At 47.2% G+C, this 20,581-nt stretch overlaps 1 protein-coding gene across 2 annotated transcripts in view; it reads right to left on the bottom strand.

Moving 5' to 3' along the window:
- LOC135917152 (cell adhesion molecule Dscam1-like) overlaps positions 1–20,581 on the bottom strand; it is a 1,023,231-nt gene that overhangs the window by 212,777 nt on the left and 789,873 nt on the right. Inside the window, exon 43 of one of the 2 annotated variants that reach the window (XM_070536836.1) lies at positions 9,204–9,233. The exons of the other annotated variant lie outside the window; for it this stretch is intronic. Coding sequence (XP_070392937.1) covers positions 9,204–9,233 — 30 coding nt within the window. The remainder of the gene's footprint in view (positions 1–9,203; positions 9,234–20,581) is intronic. 2 annotated transcript variants of the gene reach the window in all.

Below are 20,581 nucleotides of genomic sequence, written 5' to 3'. Positions count from 1 at the left end.
AAATTTGCTTGTAAATATTTGAACTCTTTATCGCTCAATTACACTGAAGAGCTGCTTACGCAGCTGCCAGATTGCATTTTTATCAGTAAGCTTCATAAATTTCTCGGCTCAGTTGTGACGCAAACATCTTCAAGACTTTAGTGTCGCGGAACCTAGGCGTGCAATTACGACAGTGGCGACAATGGTCAGCCAGTTCGCCACACCCCACCAATCCTTCTATTCCTGCGCGGTGTTCCTGCAGTCTGACGTTTAGGCACCGTCCCGTCTGACCTATGTAGCTATTGCCACACAAGAGAGGTATCTGGTACACTACCCCTATTCTGCATGGGACGAACTTGTCGACCTGACGGAACTGTCGAACTTTAAGCTATTAACCATCGAAGTCGTTCTCCTGGTGAACGGGAGATACCATGCAGAAAAGGTGAATAAGTGCATTATGTCCTTTTATTAGTGAAGAAACTAACCCTCCCCTTGTCAAGCCTGTTACGTGGGCAAGAACATTTATTATTGAGCTTATCTGTTTATCAAGGGATTTAAGAAGTAAATCCTTTAAAAAATTTCTCTAGTGTAACACGCAGAAATTTGCGATGTTTTACTGTGTCCAAAGGCGGTCTCTCAAGATACAGCTGAAAGTCTTTGACATGTCATCTCGCGAAGCATAGCACGGCCGTCTTACTAAAAGACATTTCCATTCCTCTTTCCTGTAAGAATCTTTCCGCAATGTTTATACGTTCCCGCAACGTAAAGTTAACAAATTTGCCCAAATTCAAACACCTTTCGCATGTACCGAGTAGTGCGGTGCAGGTGGAAGTCCCCTCTCTAAATGCGCCATCGCACAATCAAAAAGAAACAACACAGAAGACACTGTGTTCTAGGTGCTTTAGCTAAAATTCTGGTAACTTTTTTTCTTCGCTTGTTTGAATAAGTTTTGATCTGCCATTCAAAAAGTTGGCCTTTCCAGGGCCTTCGAGTTCCACTAGATCATACAATACATGGGCATGGTAGGTGGAGTCCAAGGCTCGTTTAATATCTAAAACACCGCTACTGTTAACAGTTCCTGTCACTTGTTCATGTTTAACATATGTAACGATATTAAAAGTTGCATCCATGGTGCACCGCCCCCATAGAAATCATGGCATGTAATCGGGAAGCACATCTGTTTGCTCATACCACCAAAGCAGCCCAGCGTTAACAATTTTCTCCGTGACCTTAGTTTCTATTCTGAAAGTGAAACACAGATGAACTTATATTATGAATTAGAGAAGGTGCTATTCAGTAATTAAAGCTGCAAGTGTAGCTGACAAGGGATGTAAATTTATGTTTATTAGTCGCAGCGCAAACTAGCGTGTCCTTAATGATCGCCGACTAAAAACACAAACAAAGCATCTTCAAGGTCCCCAAAATACGACTGAAACAATGTCGCAAACAAATGTAATCGAAATTATAGAGTACAAGAGTTTAATTATTTTATGCGCGATTGCATTTTCCAATTTCAATGCACAAAAGAGCGTGAAGTAAAAGTGCACCGTATGCGCCCATACTCCCAGCACCTGTAATGAATGCGAGCAATGCAATCAAGGCTGCCGCGGCCTCGAGCCAAGCGTGAATAACACCACGTGAACAAGAACGTTGCTTGCTGAACTCTGCGCGTTACGCGCTACCACCAGTCGGCACGCACTGTCCTTTCTATGAAGGGCATCATGGTACAAGCTCCCTCGACGCACTAGTTGCGACATTTTAACGCGACAGCGTTAAGGAACTCGTGTCGCAGAAAAGCCGGTGTCGTCGGCGTCGGTGTCGGCATCGGCGTCCGCGGAGTTGACCGGGAGCGATAAATCACGGCAGGCGCTTCATAAATAAAAAGCAACTTCCAAGAGTGGCCCGGTGGGAATCGAACCAGGGTCTCCGGAGTGTGAGACGGAGACGCTACCACTCAGCCACGAGTTCGATGCTTCCAAGCGGTACAAACGCGCCTCTAGTGAATGCGGTGTTGCCTTCGAAACGAGCCGTGGAAAGTTATACTGCGGTGTATATCGGTAATTATGAACATGTAACTTACAGAAGTCACAATTACACGAGTTGCGAAGTGCGTTTCCGCTGCAATTCTTCTGCGCTTTCCGCACACGCAGAGCCATCTTGCGGCAAACACAGAAGACCCCCCCCCCTCTCAATGTACGGCGCTGCCCCGACAGGAGGCGCGCCGCGCGCGCATTGGGACCGCTGCCAGGCGCGTCGCGGTCCCGACTCCCTCTCCCCTGACGACGCTTCGCCGTGCTCCCGGTTGCAGAATCAAGCGCCGTTCCTTTCTTTAGATTACTATCTAGCTCTCTGCCCGTGCCGATCACGACGTTTGGCTGGCGTAGATCGTTTCCCCTCCGAGACACCGAGTTCTTTGGTTCGTTCCGTTCGCTCAGGGGCACGTTTCGTTGCCGCGCCGAACGCTGCGTTGCTCGACGCTCACCGCGTGATAGGTGGGCGCTAAGTCCGATGCGGGGCGCATCGTAAGTGATCGCTGTGCCGTAGCGCATTGTCTTATACCCCTTGGCGGGTCGACGGGAACGCTGTCGCGTCCCATTCTTGAAGGCGAAGCTTAAGCGTCCTCCAATTTTTTTGCTCACCAGAAGCAACGGCTATGAAGCTTCAGATAAAAGAACGAGCGCTACTTCCGTGAGCTTGATAGACTAAAATGCGGAAAGAGAGTTTCAACCACGTCGTCTAACTACCAAGCTAGTTTCACCAAAAAAAGGAAGAAAGCTTCTGGGTGGACTCCTATCACTGTGTCGGTCGACAGTGATGCGTATAGCAACATAACAATGTAGTGACAGACTAAATTCCTGGATTCACGTTTATTAAGACGAGAGCCTTAAGTGACACATGAATTGAAACATTCGATATCAGGCGTCATCGAAAAATTGACCGTCTGGCTTTATAACACCAAATTCAGTGGCACTAAAATTAATTGGAGTCGAACCCGGGACTTTTGGGATCAAATAAGGTGAAGTAAGGCGGGTGTAGCGGTGGCGTAGAGGTAAAACATCCACCTCACGTGCAAGGGGACCGTGGTTGCGATCACGGTGCCGCGCAAACTCCCACCGGGATAAAATTAACACCACGTGTTGATAAAATTGCATAAACAGGCGTGGAGTGCGGCCTGATCCCGGTGACCAGAACCGGTAACGCACTCCCTCACCAGAGCAGGATTGGCCACCCTGGTGCAGTATTTGGCCACTACCTCCTATATGAATACAACAATCAAACCCCGGCCCTCAGTCCCCAGCAGCTGCGAAGCAACTGACCATGGCGGCGGTCAGGCCTGCGACGCAGCAGAGGGTGCTAAAAATCTCTGGTTCCCGACAGGCCGCCATTGGAATCTGAACCTGGCAACGCTTAACGCTAGAACGTTATCTAGTGAGGCGAGACTAGCAGTGGTATTGCAGGAATTAGAGGGCAGTAAATGAGGCTCAGTGAAGTTAGGAGGATCAAAGATGCATATGCATTGCTAGAAAGCGGGCACGTCCTGTGCTAGCGGGGCTTAGCGGAGAGACGAGAACTAGAAGTCGGATTCCTGATTAATAAGGATATAGCTGGTAACACACACGAACTCTATAGCAATAAGGAGAGAGTGGCAGGTCTTCAATTATCATTATCAATATTATATCATTAGTAATATGGATGATATAGTTCAAGTGGCTGATGAGTTCTATAGAGATTTATGGAGTACCAGTGGCACCTACGGCGATAATGGAAAAGAGAATATATTCTAGAGGAATTTGAAATCCTAAAAGTAACGCCGGAAGAAGTAAACAAAGCCTTGGGAGCTACACAAAGGGGGTAGGCAGGTGGGGAATATAAGGTAACTAAAGATTTGTTGAAGGATGGTGGGCAGATTGTTCAAGAAAAAGTGGCCACCCTGTATACGCAATGCCTCATGACTTTGAGCGCAACGGCATCTTGGAAGAACGCTAAAATAATCCTGATCCTTAAGAAAGGGGACTCCAAAGACATGAAAAGTCTAGACCGATCAGCTTACTGTCCGTTGCCTGCAAAGTATTTACTAAGGTAATCGCAAATCAAATCAGGAACACCTTAGACTTCTGTCAACCAAAGGAACAGGCAGGATTTCGTAAAAGCTACCCAACAATAGACCATAATCACACTATCAATATGGTGGTAAAGAAATGTGTGGACTATAACCAACCCTTTTATATACCTTTCATTGATTCCGACAAAAAGTTTGATTCAGTCGAAATCTTAGCCGTCATGGAGACATTACGGAATCAGGGTGTAGAGGAGCCGTTTTAAAAACACTGAAAGGTATCGATAGCGGCTCAATAGCCATCGTAGTCCTTCATAAGGAAAGCAACAAAATTCCAATAAAGAAAGGCGTCAGGCAGGGAGATACGATCTCTCCAGTGCTATTCACAGCGGGTTTACAGGAGGTATTCAGAGACCTGGCGTGGGAAGAATTGGGGATAGGAGTTAATGGAGAATACCTTAGTACCTTGCGATTCGCTGATGATATTGCCTTGCTTAGTAACTCAGGGGAATAACTGCAATGCATGCTCACTGACCTGGAGAGGCAAAGCAGAAGGTTAGGTCTAAAAATTAACCTGCACAAAAGTGAAGTAGTGTTTAACAGTCCCGGAAGAGAACAGCAGTTTACGATAGGTGACGAGGCACTTGATGTGGTAAGGGAATCCATCTACTTAGGACAGGTAGTGACGGCGGATCAGGATCATGAGACGGAAATAATCAGAAGACTAATAATGGGCTGGGGTGCGTTTGGCAGGCATTCTCAGATCATGAACAGCAGGCTGCCATTATGCATCAATAGAAGAGTGTATGATAGCTGTGTCTTACCAGTACTCACGTACGGGGCAGAAACCTAGAGGCTTATGAAAAGAATTCTGCTTAAATTGAGGACGACGCAACGAGCTATGGAAAGAAGAATGATGAGTGTAACTTAAGGGATAAGAAAAGAGCAAATTGGGTGAGGGAACAAACGCGAGGTAATGATGTCTTAGTTGAAATAAAAGAAAAGAAGGAAAGGGCATGGGCAGGACCTGTAATGAGGAGGGAAGACAACCGATGGTCATGAAAGGTTACGGGCTGGATTCCAAGGGAATGGAACCGGAGCAGGGGGTGGAAGAGAGTTGGGTGGGCGGATGAGATTAAGAAGTTTGCAGGGACAACATGACCACAATTAGCGACCGGGGTAGTTGGAGAAGTATTGGAGAGGCCTTTGCCCTGCAGTGGGCGTAACCTGGCGGATGATTATGATGATGATGATGAAGGCCAAGTATACAAGGCACAGTTGCTTAGGATAGAGATAATTAGGGCAAACGAACCAACGAGTTTTGAGGTTAATTAGGGCGAAGTATACAAGTCACAGTTATTTAAAATACAGATAGTTAGGTCAAGCGAACCAACGACCTTCGGTGTAAATTAAAGCACAGCTAATTAAGACACACGAACCCAGGACTTTTGGCGAGAGTCCAACCCCCGACCACTGGTGGGGCCGAAACTGAACGGAACGAAAATTGATGGTTCCGCCATTGGTGGTCAAACCCACTAGAATTGGTGGGAGTCGAACGTACGACCTTTGGTGTTAATTTAGGCAGAGTTAATTGAGATAGAGTTAGGACACTGTAAACCATGACCTTTAGTGGGAGAAAACAAGCAATAGGACGTAATAACGCATTGGAATAAGAATGACAAGTTTGCTCTTTTAATGACTCGTAAAAGCACTAGCTCCCACATTCATGCTCTTTACCGTACGCTAACGCGTTTTTCACGTATTGAGGATTTCGTTGCTTCGGCTAAATATAGCATACGCCGATATCGTCCCACTTTGCTAAGTGACGTGCTCGCCAAGGTCACCCACAGAAGAATAGAGGCATGACTGCGACCATATGACGTCAACAAGGTGACGATAAAATGAAGAAGAAATTATGTTGGTCGAAGGACAAACGCTTATAACGAAGACGACTAGACGGCCGTGAGATATCGGTTCATAAATTATGATGATGAAATCACGACGTCAACATGACCACGACGACATGAGGACGAAAAGAAGACAACAAGCACATGAGCACGATGAGATGACCGCGTCGGTGTCACGACAACTGGATGAAGAGGCTGGTACGACGGTGACGGCACGACTAGGACGGCATGACAACAACTGCATGACAAAGTATGCGTGAGAGCGTATCTACGACGGCGACGCAGCGATGACGATGGTGTGTGAACGGCGGCATAATCAGGACTGAGTGAGAACGGCATGATTACGGTACAATGACGAACAAGGAATGACGTCGATGGATCTATAACTGTGGTTTGATGACGACGGCATGACCAGAGTCGGATGACGAAACTGGAGTGGCGACGTTGGCACGACCAAAGACGGCATGGCGGCGACGGTATGACAAAGGCTGCATGATAGCGCCTATGTGACGACGACGCAGTTATGACGATGGCATGACAACGCCGGCATAATCAGGATCGAATGAGGACAACATGGCTACGAGAGAATTACCATGAACAAGTCATCGCGTCGATGAATCTGCGAAAGTGGTATGACGAGGACGGCTTGGCAAAAGTGTGATGATGGTACTGAATTGATGACGATGGTGAAAGGACAGCGCGACGAAGTTGTCATAACGACAACGATGATGACATTACAAGAGTCGGATGTCGAAGTTACAATGATGACGATTGAACGACCGCGACGGGATCCTGACGATGGTATGGCAATAAATGCGTGGTGAAGACTGTATGCTGATGATGACATGACGACAATGGGATGACGACGAGTGTGTAATGACAATGACGCGACGACGGCTGCGTGACGAATCGGATGATGAAGCTGCAAACATGATAATGGCATGCGCACGATGGCATTACGACGTCGGCATGAGTATAGTGGCATGTATCGACTTCCCGTTTATAACGACATGACAAAGCCAGCATATTTACGACTGAAGGACGAGAGCCTGATTAGAATACAATGACAAAGGAAGATTGACATTGATGGAACAACGAACGCGGAGGGCGACGACAGGATGACGGCATTGCGATAGCGTTACTGAAGTAATAGCAATAATAAGATGACCACGTCACGACGACGGTGCGATGGCGACTTCATGACGAGAGTCGGATGACGACAATGCAGTGACCATGACAGCATCACGACCAAACCCTTCGTGGACGAAGCTATTAGACAACTTGAACCAATGGGTCGGAATAGAAGGCGTAATCACGACAGCATGCGAGCTTCATATCACGAAGCCGAAATGACGACCATTGAGTGAACGCGATGGCATCACTATGACAGTGTGACAACGAATACATGATGTCTGTATGACGACGATGGCGTGGTGAGGACGGCGTGTGGGATGACAAAGCTGGAACGATGACGATGCAACGACGACGACGCTATGCCGAACACGTGCACATACCTATATAGTAACTCAAGCAGGTAGACAACTTGAACTAGGGGACCTTAAGAATGTAAGAGTAAGAAATAGCGCGAAATGTTTAAAAAAGAACATATAATTTGAACCTACCGTTTTTACACCCACATGCACACAACTTATCAAGTCCAGCTTGGCTGTGCGAACTCTGCTGGCGTTAGGACGGCAATATGACCCATTCTAGGCACGTTATACATACGTAATGGCTACCAATTTTTTCTTCCTTTCTAGCAAGTGTAATTGCTTAGTTAACAGTGCGTTCATCTTGGATGGTTGTTACAACTTGTTAAATAGCAGCTATACCCGCCTCGTGAGTCAAATATGATGGGCTGTCTATATATATGTCAAATTTACATAACTGCACTCCAAGGTACTCGACAGTCCACTGCAAGAAAGACATAGTGGTATGATGGTGCTTTGTTCATTGTCTGATGAGGAATAATAGTTAAATGGTGATTACATATTCATTCATCAGTCAGCAATCAATCGTTTTTTTTTTGCCTAAAGAATGCAATCTCAGACTTTGAGCATTTGCGTAACTCTATTATTGCCCTGCATTCTCTACGATCTACAAGAAATTATACCTTCTACTTTGCTGCAGGAACATCCCACGTCAAATGTCTAATCACACGTGGTAGTACTTTGGCAAAGTGGTCGTCTCTTGTAGTGCGCAACGCATCAGAAGTGCAATGAAGGCCCATTGATCCGGCGGGGGGTTCTATTCACCTCACGCTTAATGACTGCTGTTTTTACTTGGCAGCCACTCGACAGAACTGGAAAAAGCTAATTGCGTTCACAAATGTGCACGCGGAGATGAAGGGGTTAAACAGCGCAACACAGGAAACAGCAACATGAAGCCTGGACACGGTGATCTGTCGTGTGCATTATGTTTTCATGTCCGGCGTTCCACTGTTTAAAGCTGTAATTTATTGACTGTTACGTTTTAAGCGGCAGTTATTCACACCCAAGCACGAAGTTGTGGTGTCGTGCGCGCAATTGAGTTCAAAACTTCGCAGGTCGGAGACAGCGTTAGCATGTCGAGACTTTTGGTAATCAGTACTATTGGATTGCAAGAAGCGTGATTGCAAAAGCGTGCAAGAAGCGTAGAAAGTGTAAACTGCCTTCAAAAATAGCACTTGCTTTAAAAGCCGGCTAGGCCACGCACTTGCGGCCTTGGAGCTGCTTACCGAGACTACTTCGTAAGGAAACTCATTTTGCTATAAAGCCGATCGCTAGTGAAAAACTGGTAGTCACTTGGCTATAGCTCGTCGATGAACGGCTGTGATATGGATGCATCACTTAAGGGTTTTAGATTTTTCATTTGTCAGCATAAAACACGCCATATTAGGCATGTTAAGGACAATGACACTTCGACTAGGGCTATTTGGTATGACATCGTTCTGTTTACTGCGATATGCTGTTATGCAATGGATAAAATAAAAGAAATTGGCACACATGTGCGCACATGTGTGTCAGTTTGTTTGGCAATTCCCTTTGTGTGATAGTATAGCGCTGTAAAGAGAACCATTTTAGAGACGTCTGCCTAGAATATAGCCTCTGCGATCATTCATAAAATTCACTACTAAACACTTTGATAACAATGGCAGTGCTGAATCACGTGCCATTTTAAGAAACCAGAATGCGCATTCCGAATGGAACAACGCTCGTCCTAATTAAACTGCCTGAATCTTTTAATATGTTCAGTTACTGACTGTTTCTTTATATACTTACCTATATAGTCGCTCCATCATGATACATGTGCTGTACAAAATCGTGCCAAAGTTCAGGCACTCTTCAGAATTTAGGGTATTGCAGAAGTATCCAAAGAAAAGGCATCATCACCTGCCGTGGTTGTTTAGTGGCTATGGTGTTGGGCTGCTAAGCACGAGGTCGTGCGATCAAATCCTCACCGCGGTGGGCGCATTTCTATGGAGGCATAAAGCCAACACAACCGTGTGCTCAGATTTAGGTGCTAGTTAAAGAACCTCATGTGGTCCAAATTTCCATAGTCCCGCTCTGCTGCATGCGTTATAATCAGGTCGTGGTTTTGGCACGTAACACCCTATAATATAATTGATTTTTAAAAAAACGCCATTGAATGCGTTCCTGATCGAAGCCTCATATGCAGGACACGCCGCTGGCAAAGCACGAGAACTACGCTCTCGGCACTCGGAATTACTTAATGTTTTTTTTTTGTTTTCTTATGATTCACCACAAGGGCGTTCCAGCCAATGGAAATATCATGGAACAGACGACAAGAAAAGTTCACTCCGGTTTTCCACAAGCGCAGCAACACGACACAAGGGAGCCGCGTCTGCCGAGCAGCAATGGACTGGTGCCGTCAAGCAGTCAAGCAACGCGCACAACTTGCCCCACAAGTGGCAACCAATGCAGCACGATTCCTTTAGCACACGCTATGTTCCGATTAGCATAATCTGCAGCGAAGTCGCATTTAGGGCCACGGTGATTGCGGCTGACGGCAAAATAGCCAGTAGGTGCCGACATAAGCACCACCAAGGCGAATAAGAAGAGAAAAAAAAACTACAGGGGGGGCGAAAGAAAGGAGACGATGGGGGAGGCGCGCTTAACCCGAAGTGAGAAACGTAAACGTTGATCGATTACGTGCACACAGGTGAGATATCCGGGCGTTACTGCGGCCAATAAGACTCCCCCAGCCGGTTCGAGCAATAAGCTTGGTTCGCGTGGCAGCTTTCCGCTCTGTGCACCGCCGCTGCGCGAAAAGACTCGGAAGACGCATATCTCGAGTACTGCAGGCGGAGCGCTCTTTCGCCAGTCCCTCTTGCGACTGCTTCTTTTGGTATGCTCAAATGTCGGGACGAAATTGCGTTCTTAAGGGAATCCGCCTTCATGCATGCAGAAGCATGCCAGCCACTGCAGAGGAGCTTAACGGTAAGACGCAAAAATAGCGCAAGCGAGCGATAAGAGCAGGAACGGGACATCTCGAGGCCGGAAGAACGGATCTACGCGGCCCATGCGTACAAAGCACCCGGAGACGCAACAAACCGCCAGGCGAGCGACTCGCGATGCAAACAGACGGAAAGCCGAACACACCACAAGGACGAGGACACGCCGAATCGCGAAAGGCGGAAAATTCAAATTAAGCCAGGGTCGAACGGAGAGAACCGAGTTCTCTTACCACAAAGAACGGTGCTCGTCGGGATATGTGCGCACGGAACTTGAACAAGCCCGCAGAACAGCAAAATAAATGTAGGGCCGCTGAGCAATAAAGCAGAGTATTGGCACTGGACGAAACCAACAAACAAGAAGAGATAACGCAAAAATATGAGATAACTGCATGCACCCTTTTGAACAAGAAAGTCGGGCAAAAGTAGACAAAAGTGCAGAGCGGCGCCCAGGGATAACAGCCACACACACGGCTCTTCACATTGTACCGAGCCAGTAAAGGCAGAGGGAAGGAATCACTAGTTCCCCGAATATCTGTCTTTCTTTTACTTTTTAAATGAACTACTCCGCAGAGACCCAAAGCCGGCCAAATGGGACCCGAATCAATTTGCATGTCATTTCGAAAGTTCTCCTTGAGGACACAACAATTGCCGTGGCTCCCTGCCCTCGCCCACGAGTGCTGCAAAAACTCCTCGCCGCTGGCTCGCCGTGCAAGGCACAGTTTTCGTGCATCTGTATTTCTGCGCCTTTCCGTTCTTTTTTTAAAGCCCAGGTCCCCAAATTGATCATGTTTATATTTTGAGAAATTTTTCTTTTGTTATTTCCGCCTCATTCGCCTCTTTTGCTTCAGGAACGAGACAAACAATCTGACATTATTTTACAGCGACAGCCTGTATAGTCCAGGAAAAGAATGCGGTTCCGAGTGTATGTTTCCTTTACAATGCCGTCTCATTCGATACTTCGGTATATTCGGCAGTAATACATTTTGTTGCTCCGTTTACGTTTTACGTAATAACAGCCACTGCCGGTATTCGTGTAGCTATGCGTAAGCGCAAACTGTGGCATACGTGCGTTAGTCCACGAGAGATCGGTTTCTGTCCCTCTGAGAAACACCAACAAAATGGACTGCTCTAACGTTCTAACAATGACCTGTGTTCCACTTGCGCAAAGTGAGAGAACGAATTGGTTTGCACAACATTCTCTAGTTGGCTCTATTGGGAGGCCTCCAGCGAACCTCGATCACCCCATTCTGTTCTTGTTTGTTTGCCTTTAATTTGAAGTTCGATCGCAGAGGCTAGGCCTCTCCATTCAACATGCGTGGGCGTGGACAATCTGAAACATCGCGCGCCACAAAAGAGGCTCTCGCACTTGTAAGCTCATGTGCGTTGCTCCTACCATCTTTTCAGCCGGTCAACAGCCTAATGAAGAATATCGACAGTCACTGTGTTTGCAGCCTTTTTCTTCTCCTGTTTACTCCAGTTCCTTGTGGCATTCTCAGCATCAGGGACTCGCCCGAGCAAACCAAGACATCGGCAGTCAATACCAATTGCGGCCGTGCCCTCGAATCCAGGGAGTAAGGCTGTCCGTGCATAGCTTTCTTGGTAAAAAGGTTAAATATATGTGTAACTCGGTGATCGGGCGCTCTAAGATCGTTTCTGTGTTGAACGCAGGTGGGATGTTGTGCGTGTACTCGTGCGTGTGTTTCTGCAATGAAACATTTCTCTACATCAAGTCAACATGCGGGAAGCATGGTGATATATGTCTTATTTCGTCATCGCGGCAATATCTAATCGTGAGAGTGGCTGCTCACCGGTTAGTGCTGCATTCCTTAATTTTATTTGAGTGATTGCGCGGTGCCTTGTTTATCTACATTTAGGAGGAAACTCCAGCTTTTGAACTCCTATTGAAATTTATGGGAAAGGAGAAATCGCTCTTCTCGGCAGCCGCTGCACGAAATTTGACTAGATTTGTTGCACTTAAAGGAAGAAGCTGAAGACTAGTGATTGTTGCAAGCGTATTTTCGATTTAGGTCGTCATTTTTTCAATAGCGGTTGTTTAAAGTCGCAATTTTTCAGAAAGCAAAGTATTAAGTTTACAGCTCCGTAACTCAGTAATAGAAAATGATGTCACGGTTCTGTCATTTGCACCTGATACTACATGTAAATGAACAAATGCACCACCGTTATAAGTGCACCCCCAATATGCGAGTAAGCTTCTAGCGAAACACCTGTATACATTGTTCACAAATTCTCCTGAGATATAAATTGTTAGGCCAAATTTGTCCGCTCTTGATGTTCTAAAGAATGCAGTTCAGAAAACTATGATACTAGTTTTTGGTGTAGAATTAGCGACTTCAGAACTGCATGCTCCCATGTTTTCAAGCTTACTAATTTTCGGCCATTTTTGCGAGAAATTCAGGCGCTACACAAAAGTTTTGTTTCCTGCACTCATTAAAATTTCACTTTCTCTTTAAATCCTACAAGTTACATTAAACTCGGCACAGGCAAAAATTCACAAAATCATTTCTACGTTTAACTTGTAGTTTAATAGGCTCAGCTCGAGCTAAACCTTCCTCTTAAGCATAAGGCCCGGTAGCTCTGCTACCAGATAAATCGATACCTTTGACCAAATTTGGTGAACAAGTTTTTTAAAAAATCAAAGCCATACGTCTGCTCAATTGTGCAGTGTGACTGTACGTTGTCACATTGTTATACTTGAAATAAGCGCTGGAAACTACGACAGATGAAGGACAGCAGGAGCAAGGTCTTAGAACTGAAAGTTTATGATAAGCAACAAACATCTAGCCAACTTGCCTCCAGCTTTCCGCGCTACTGGCACTCCATCAATGCAGCGTCTGGAAGCCTTGCTATTACTGCATATCCAAATAATGGGTTTCTACGTGGACATCTATTAAAACACAAAATTCCTATGTCACATGTAATCTTTCACTCGTTTTCTTGTTTACAGTAGCACAAACCTTACTGGAGCCTTCTCTGTGGAATAAAATAACCTTACGAATCACAGCTACTTGTTCAATCTATAATTATGTGTGAGCCTTCAAACTGTCCTGTATTCCTGCACACATGGTAGAATAGCCTGGCTATGCACAATCACCTCTTTCCATTCCACCGAAATTTACGTGGTGCATAATTGTTACCAATATGTGCTTTAAAGCGTAACTGTTTATCGTTTTTCTAAGCCTTTGAAAAGTAGGGTGGGTGTTCAGCCTTGCTGGTGTGTCATTTCATAGGTTGAAACCCACCATATATTTAAACAAGCAAACATGAAACTACATAGTCAAATCATGCTATTAGTACGAGTGAGGTGTTGCTTCTCCGAGGAGTCTCACTGCCACCTTCCCAATTTCGAAAATACTTAGACATGTTCAAGTTAACTACACTGCCTGTGTTGTAACACAAGAAATAAACCAGATTAACACGACAGCCCATACATCGTTCTCTAATCCCTAGAAATACAAAATAGCACGTACAATGTAGTCATATACTGTTTTTATGTTTGGTGATATACACAAAGCATTTTCCCACCCTTACAACCTTGACTGATGCTGTCTATTTATAACAATTAAGAATTAACCTTAATCAGCGTATTGCTGTGAGAACGATAGCTGGCTTCACAGTAGTACTGCACATGTACCCTCATACCACATCATAGACGTGCACCATTGGATACTATAGGCCCTCCACAATCAGCACAACTCTGAAAGTGTACTAGACAGGGTACGAAGTCACGCCTATGATATGAATCTCCATTGAGAGGCTGTATATCTGTCTGCGATATAAATATTAATTCACACTTCATGTGGCAGAAAAAACAGAAAACACAAGTTCCCTCTGGAAAGTTGTTTTCTGTCTTATACTGCGAATTACTATGACAGTTAGCACTGGTAACAGTAGTAGCCGCCCTAACCGTCATTGCGAAGTTACATGGCAGCGCCCCATGCAGCCCATACCACCCGCTTGAATCCCAATTCGCGCTTGTTAGCGGCTCTCCTCTCCGACAGCAACAAATAAACGGTGAAATCCATAATTATTTAGTCTCATCTCAGGCTGAGGACAAAACATAAGCTATATTTGTCCATATTATCTGGATCAGCTGTTTGTTTCGACGCTGCTAGGATTACGAAGGCAGCGCCGAGCAGTAAAAGTGGTTCGATTTCCATTTAGCAGATGGCGCCACAGCAGCAGCACTGGTGGTGCGTTCACGATACGAAACACTAGAAGGCCTAATTGTTCACTGCATCGTTAATTTATCACTACGCTCTAGTATGGTACGTAATGACGGTGGTGAGCAAACACCAAATAGACGCTGAGCGGACGGTGCGCCGCTTGTGAACATTTAGCAGGGCGTTCAGTCTTACTAAACCTGGCTGAGGAGGCTCCATTGAACTGCCCAAAAAGCGTATCAATGGAGCAAAGCCTCGCCGTGGCGTTCATATGAACGCAGCCTGTACTTACAATATAAAAAAGTCTGTTGTGTCGCTGCAGCTACAGTGGCGTATGTATGGAAAGGATGGCAAGCAGGCGATGAGGAAATGGTGCGGCGCATATGAACTCATCGTGAGGGGCATTCAGCTTTCTATTGGCCAACGAGCCCTGCTGCTTCCCCAGTGCTGCAAGGAACTACTGAGATAGAGAATTGCTCGTGGAGCACATTGTTGAGCGCGAAAGATTGAGCAGTGGCAGAGAAGGTGCTTTGCTGCGCCGTCACATCCGCAAAAAAAGAAAAAGTGATGCGGCGCATTTGAAGAGTTTACATTAGAGCACATGACACCTAGCAAAAAATGAATTATTGTAATGCGTGGAGCAGTGATAAACCTTATATGCCGTTCCCTAGCCTTCCTCTTCATGTGTAAAAGGTGCAGATACCGTTCTGAAAAAAAACAACACATGTGCAAAGCAAGGAAAGCTGGTTTGATAGAATATGTATATTGAGATGCATAAGAGCACAAGTAACCAGCGACGCTTCTGCACAGTTTTTTTTTTTCAGAGCATATGCAATTGACAGAAAACAATATGTGCCACACTAAGACTAACTCTGCTCGGACACCAGCAAGAAACCAGCAATTTAGGTCTTCGCGTATGCAAGCCGCTCACTTGCCCCAATATAAAACTGCGTAATTATCGTAATCTAGGGATCCACCTCCGTATTTCTACTCCTCACACTGATTTACACATGACAGCAATGAAGAGTGCCCGAAATTCGCGTTCGTGACAGCAGTGCTATACGCGAGTCCACATTTCATGACACCGCCTATGTGCTCCTGTATCTTTTAAGCTGTCCTACATGTTCCTCTCAACTGTTACAAATATCTTCATAGGATATAAATAACCACTGCATAACTGCAAAGATACGTGAATGAGGCACAAAGTTCCGGAACCGAAACTCGACCTTAAACATTTATGCACGGTTCACTTCAGAGCATACGCCCACTGCATAAAACGAACACTTGTATGCCTAGCACCGCTGCGACACATTGCAGGTGCCCATCCCAGTTCTCTTGCACTTCGCAAAAGTAAGAACACTAGCACTCGAACGTTCTGTCGGTGTTCGACGTCACCAAGGCGCATCGCATCCCGCAATACAGCTCGCATGAAGCAAGACACAAACAGGGCATTACGAATGACTGCGATGACACGACAATAAAGCTCATCGCTAGATGTCACATCATCACTTCTTAAACACAAACCAGCACTACGACTGCCTAAACATACACGTACGATCTCCGCAGCGATGGAGCGCGCACACACACCACGTACGAACACCATACGCTGAGGTGGGCAATCGCTATCTTTTCATTTTGGCGCATGTCGAACACGTGTCATGCTTAGAATGAACGTATATGCGATGGCCTTCGCGTTGGTAACGCACACGCAAAAAAGAGCCCAAAACACATAACATCAGCGGCTTCATTCTTTCCTACCCTCTCGTAAACACGGCACATTGTTTCCATTGGCGATCGCACTTGCTGAAGGGTACAGTGGCTTGCTGCGTTCGAAAACTGTACTTGCGGGTGCTAGATAACTCTGTAGTGATCATAAAAATCACACAAAAAAAAACTACGGCTGAAGCCTAGGGACCCAAGCCTCGCGCTCCGCTTCGCTTCCAACGAGCGCCATGCTTGTGCGGTCGCCACACACAGGGAAAATTTCACGACCGTTCCTCGCGACGTCAGCGCGGCCATGAAACACGGGCCGCCTGCGTGCGGTGCGGCGTGCGGCGATGCGCGTCTCGAGGGTGTACCCAGGTCTTATATGGTTTCGCCTGAAGTGCAGAGCGGCAGAAATTCTGCGTATGCCTTGTTCAATTACCTTAAGGGACCCACCTCGGCGGCCTCGGTCATTTACCACTTTCCGTATCCATACAGCGTGTCGCACACGGTAGCATGTGTTAAATGCAGAGAGAGAGAGAGTAAACTTTAATGAGCACCAGCAGTTCAGTCGGCTGGGCCTAGGCCTCCCACGATGGGACGTCGAGGTCTTGCCTCTTCGCCGCTTCGTAGGCCTGCTGGGTCGCCCAGAGTTGGTCGTCGAGATGGGAGCTGCGCAGGGCGGCGTGCCATCTCGACGAGAGGGTCACGGGATTAAGGTCTGGGTATTGATGTTTGCACTCCCATAGCATGTGAGGGAGTGTTGCCGATTCAGTTTTACAGACCTTGCACGTCTGGCTCGGGTAGATGTCGGGGTATATAGTGTGATAGCGTGTGAGGGAGGGGTATGTATTCGTCTGTAACAGGCGAAGGGTGGTTGCCTGTGCCCTGTTTAACTTGCGGTGAGGGGTGGGGAAGGTTCTTCTTGCAAGGTAAAATGACTTTACAAGGTCGTTGTACCTTGTAAGGCGGTCGCGTCCTGCGGGTGCACCTGCACCGTCTCCTGCACGGTTGACTAGTCCTCGTGCTACGGAGTGTGTAACCTCGTTGAGGTTGGTGAGGTGCGGGTGGACAACGCCGGCGTGTGCTGGGATCCAGACGAGTGTGATTTGATTTTCAGGCGAGTGCGGGGCTTGTCGTAAGATACGGAGTGATTGATGAGAAATACGACCTTTGATGTAGTTGTTGACTGCTGTGCGAGAATCACTCAGTATAGTGTGACAGGCTGGGTCAAGAGTGGCCAGAGCGATGGCCACTTCCTCGGCCGTCTCGGCATTTTTGGTAATGATGCTGGCAGCATGTCGGAGCAAGCCGCCTACTGTGGTAACCGCCGCAAAGCGCCGTCCATCTTGGTATTCAGCTGCGTCGACGAAGGTGACGCCCGCGGTGTTGGCGTAAGCTTTGATGAGGGAAGTAGCTCGTGCCTTCCTACGTTCTTTGTTGTAGTCTGGGTGCATGTTTTTCGGAATAGGGTCGGCGTGTATCCATTGCCGAATGTCGCGTGGTATTGGGTGTTTGTCTCCATGTTGACGGTGGTAGGTGATATTAAGCTTGTTTAGAATGCTACGGCCCGTTTCCGTGAGAGTAAGCCGCTCTAGTTGAGATCGACGTTGGGCCTCGATTAACTCGTCTAGCGTGTTATAGATACCTAATTGTAATAGAAGTTCCGTGCTGGTGTGGTTGGGTAGTCCTAAGGCCTGCTTATAGGCTCCTCTAATGATGATGTCCAGTTTAGTCTTTTCAGCTTTGTACCAGTTGAGAAAGGGCGCAACGTAAGTAATGTGACAGACGATAAAGGATTGGACAAGGCGGATGAGGCTTTCTTCCTTCATACCCGCTCGCCGGTTGGTCACTCGTTTCAGCAGTCTGGATGTATTGGCGGTCTGTCGAAGGATCTTTGAGATAGCCGTAGAGTTAGCTCCGTTGGCTTCTATGGTCATACCAAGAACGCGGATGCAAGGGACCACGGGTATGGGTCTGCCATCCCTCAAGTGGAGTTCGATTTCCTCGTATTGGCGTTTAGTCGTGGAGCCCCGCGGGGGGCGTCCACGGAGTGTGGGGCGATATAGGAGAAGCTCCGACTTTTCAGGGGAACAGCGGAGTCCCGTGCCTTCAAGATAATTTTCTACGATGTCAATGGCGTCTTGTAGGGCAGTTTCGATTTGGCCGTCACTGCCCTTTGCAGCCCAGATTGTAATGTCGTCGGCGTATATGGTGTGTTCAATGCCGTCGAGTTTTTGTAGTTCCTGTGCTAATCCAAGCATAACCAGATTAAACAGTATTGGGGAAATGACAGAGCCTTGCGGTGTGCCCGTGCTGCCGAGGGAGAGTACCTCCGATCGGATGTCTCCGACCGACAGGAAGGCCTTCCGATTGGATAGAAAGTCTCTTACGTAGTTGTAAGTGCGTTCTCCAAGGTTGAGCAAGGAGATACGCTCGAGGATGGTGGAGTGCCTTATATTATCGAAGGCGCGCTCGAGGTCGAGGCCCAAGATCGCCTTCGTGTGACGAGATTTGCCATCTAGGATTTGATGCTGAAGTTGGAGCATAGCGTCTTGGGTGGAAAGATGCTGTCTAAAGCCAATTATCGAGTGGGGGTAAGCGCATGTGTCTTCGAGGTGAGTGTTTACACGGGTTAGGAGTGCGTGCTCCATGACCTTGCCTACACATGAAGTTAGCGATATGGGCCGGAGATTGGCGAGGCTAGATGGCTTACCGGGTTTGGGGATGAGAATTACTTTGGCCGTTTTCCATGTCGAGGGAATGGATCCCTGGCGCCAGCAGTTGTTGATGTATTCGGTGAGTTGTTGCACCGAGGGGTCATCTAGATTTCTTAGTGTTTTATTCGTAACACCATCTGGGCCTGGCGCCGAACGGCTGTTCAGCTTATGTAGGGCAGCATGAATCTCTGCCACGCTGAAGTCTTCATCAAGGGCAGGGTTGCAGGTCCCTGTGTATGGGCCGTGAGGTTGAGTGGGCCCAGATGGGATGTACTTTTGACATAAGCTCTTCTTAACGTGGTCCTGGCCATGCGTCTTGCTTTCTGTGAATAAAAGCTTGGTGAGGCGATCTTGTTGATATGAGCGGGTGGTGGTGCTATCAATCAAATGTTTGAGGATTTTCCATGATCGGGGGTGGTGGAGTTGCCCGTCTAGAGAGTGACAGAGCTCTGTCCATTGCTGTTGATTTAGAACGCGGCAGTGAGCTTCGATTTCCTTGTTGAGAAGTGCGACCTTCCGTCTGAGTCTTCTATTGAGCCGTTGTCCCTTCCATCTAGAGAGGATGGATGATTTGGCCTCGATAAGGTGAGCGAGTCTACTGTCCATGCGCTCAGTCGGGGCGTCTGTTGTGATAATGCGGGTGGCCGATTTAGTATCAGACAGTAGATCGCATGACCATGATTCTATGTCGGTAATGGGAGTGTCCGTCGTTGCTGTTATACGGCGTTTACGGAACGCATCCCAGTCCGTCCAAGTAAAGTCCCTTGTTCTTCTCATAACGGCTGGTAGGTGTGGGAGAGTAATTTCGATGATAGAGTGATCACTCCCGAGGTCGTGTTGGGTGTTGCGCCAATGGGCGTTGTCTGCGTTTTTGGTGAAAGTGAGGTCTGGCGTCGTGTCTCGTTCAGTAGAAGTGCCGAGGCGAGTGGGGAAGGCTGGGTCAGTAATGAGTGTAAGCCCGAGATCATGGGAGTCTTGCCATAAGTTACGACCTGCAGCAGAGCTGTGTCTGTAACCCCATCCTGTGTGCGGGAGATTGAAGTCACCTCCGATGATAAGGGGGCTGCTGCCTGCGGTGTTAAGGGCCTTTTTGAAGAGGGTTAGAAATCGGCTATGGCGTTGAGATGGAGTATTGTAGATATTGAGGATAAATATTCCTTCCTTTCGTTTTCTGTGCGGGATGAGCTCAATGAAGAGGTGTTCGGTGCGCCGATCGTTCAGGTCGTGTTCGATTGCGGTAATTCTTTTTCGAACGAGTGTGGAGACTCCGTGCGGAGCGTTGTTCACAGTGAAAGAGTTATATCCTGGAAGGCTGACCAGATTATTGTGCGTTTCCTGGAGCAAGATTACGTCGGGTTGACATGCAGTAGTACGGAGGTGTTGACGGAGAACGGGTTGTTTATGGAGGTAGCCTCGGCAGTTCCACTGCCACAATGTTGTGTCAGTTTTTGTGTGGGCCATGATGAAGGATAGGGGATGCCACAGGTGGCAGGGTGGCGGCGACGGTTCCTGTGGTGTCCATGGCTACGGTTTGAGCGGTGGAAGCGGTGTGCGTGAAAAGGGTTTGAATATTAGCT

Source organism: Dermacentor albipictus, chromosome 4 (assembly GCF_038994185.2).
Source record: "Dermacentor albipictus isolate Rhodes 1998 colony chromosome 4, USDA_Dalb.pri_finalv2, whole genome shotgun sequence".
NCBI classification, from domain to species: domain Eukaryota; kingdom Metazoa; phylum Arthropoda; class Arachnida; order Ixodida; family Ixodidae; genus Dermacentor; species Dermacentor albipictus.
Note: the sequence above shows the minus strand (reverse complement) of the source record. Positions and strands in the feature narration are given on the sequence as shown.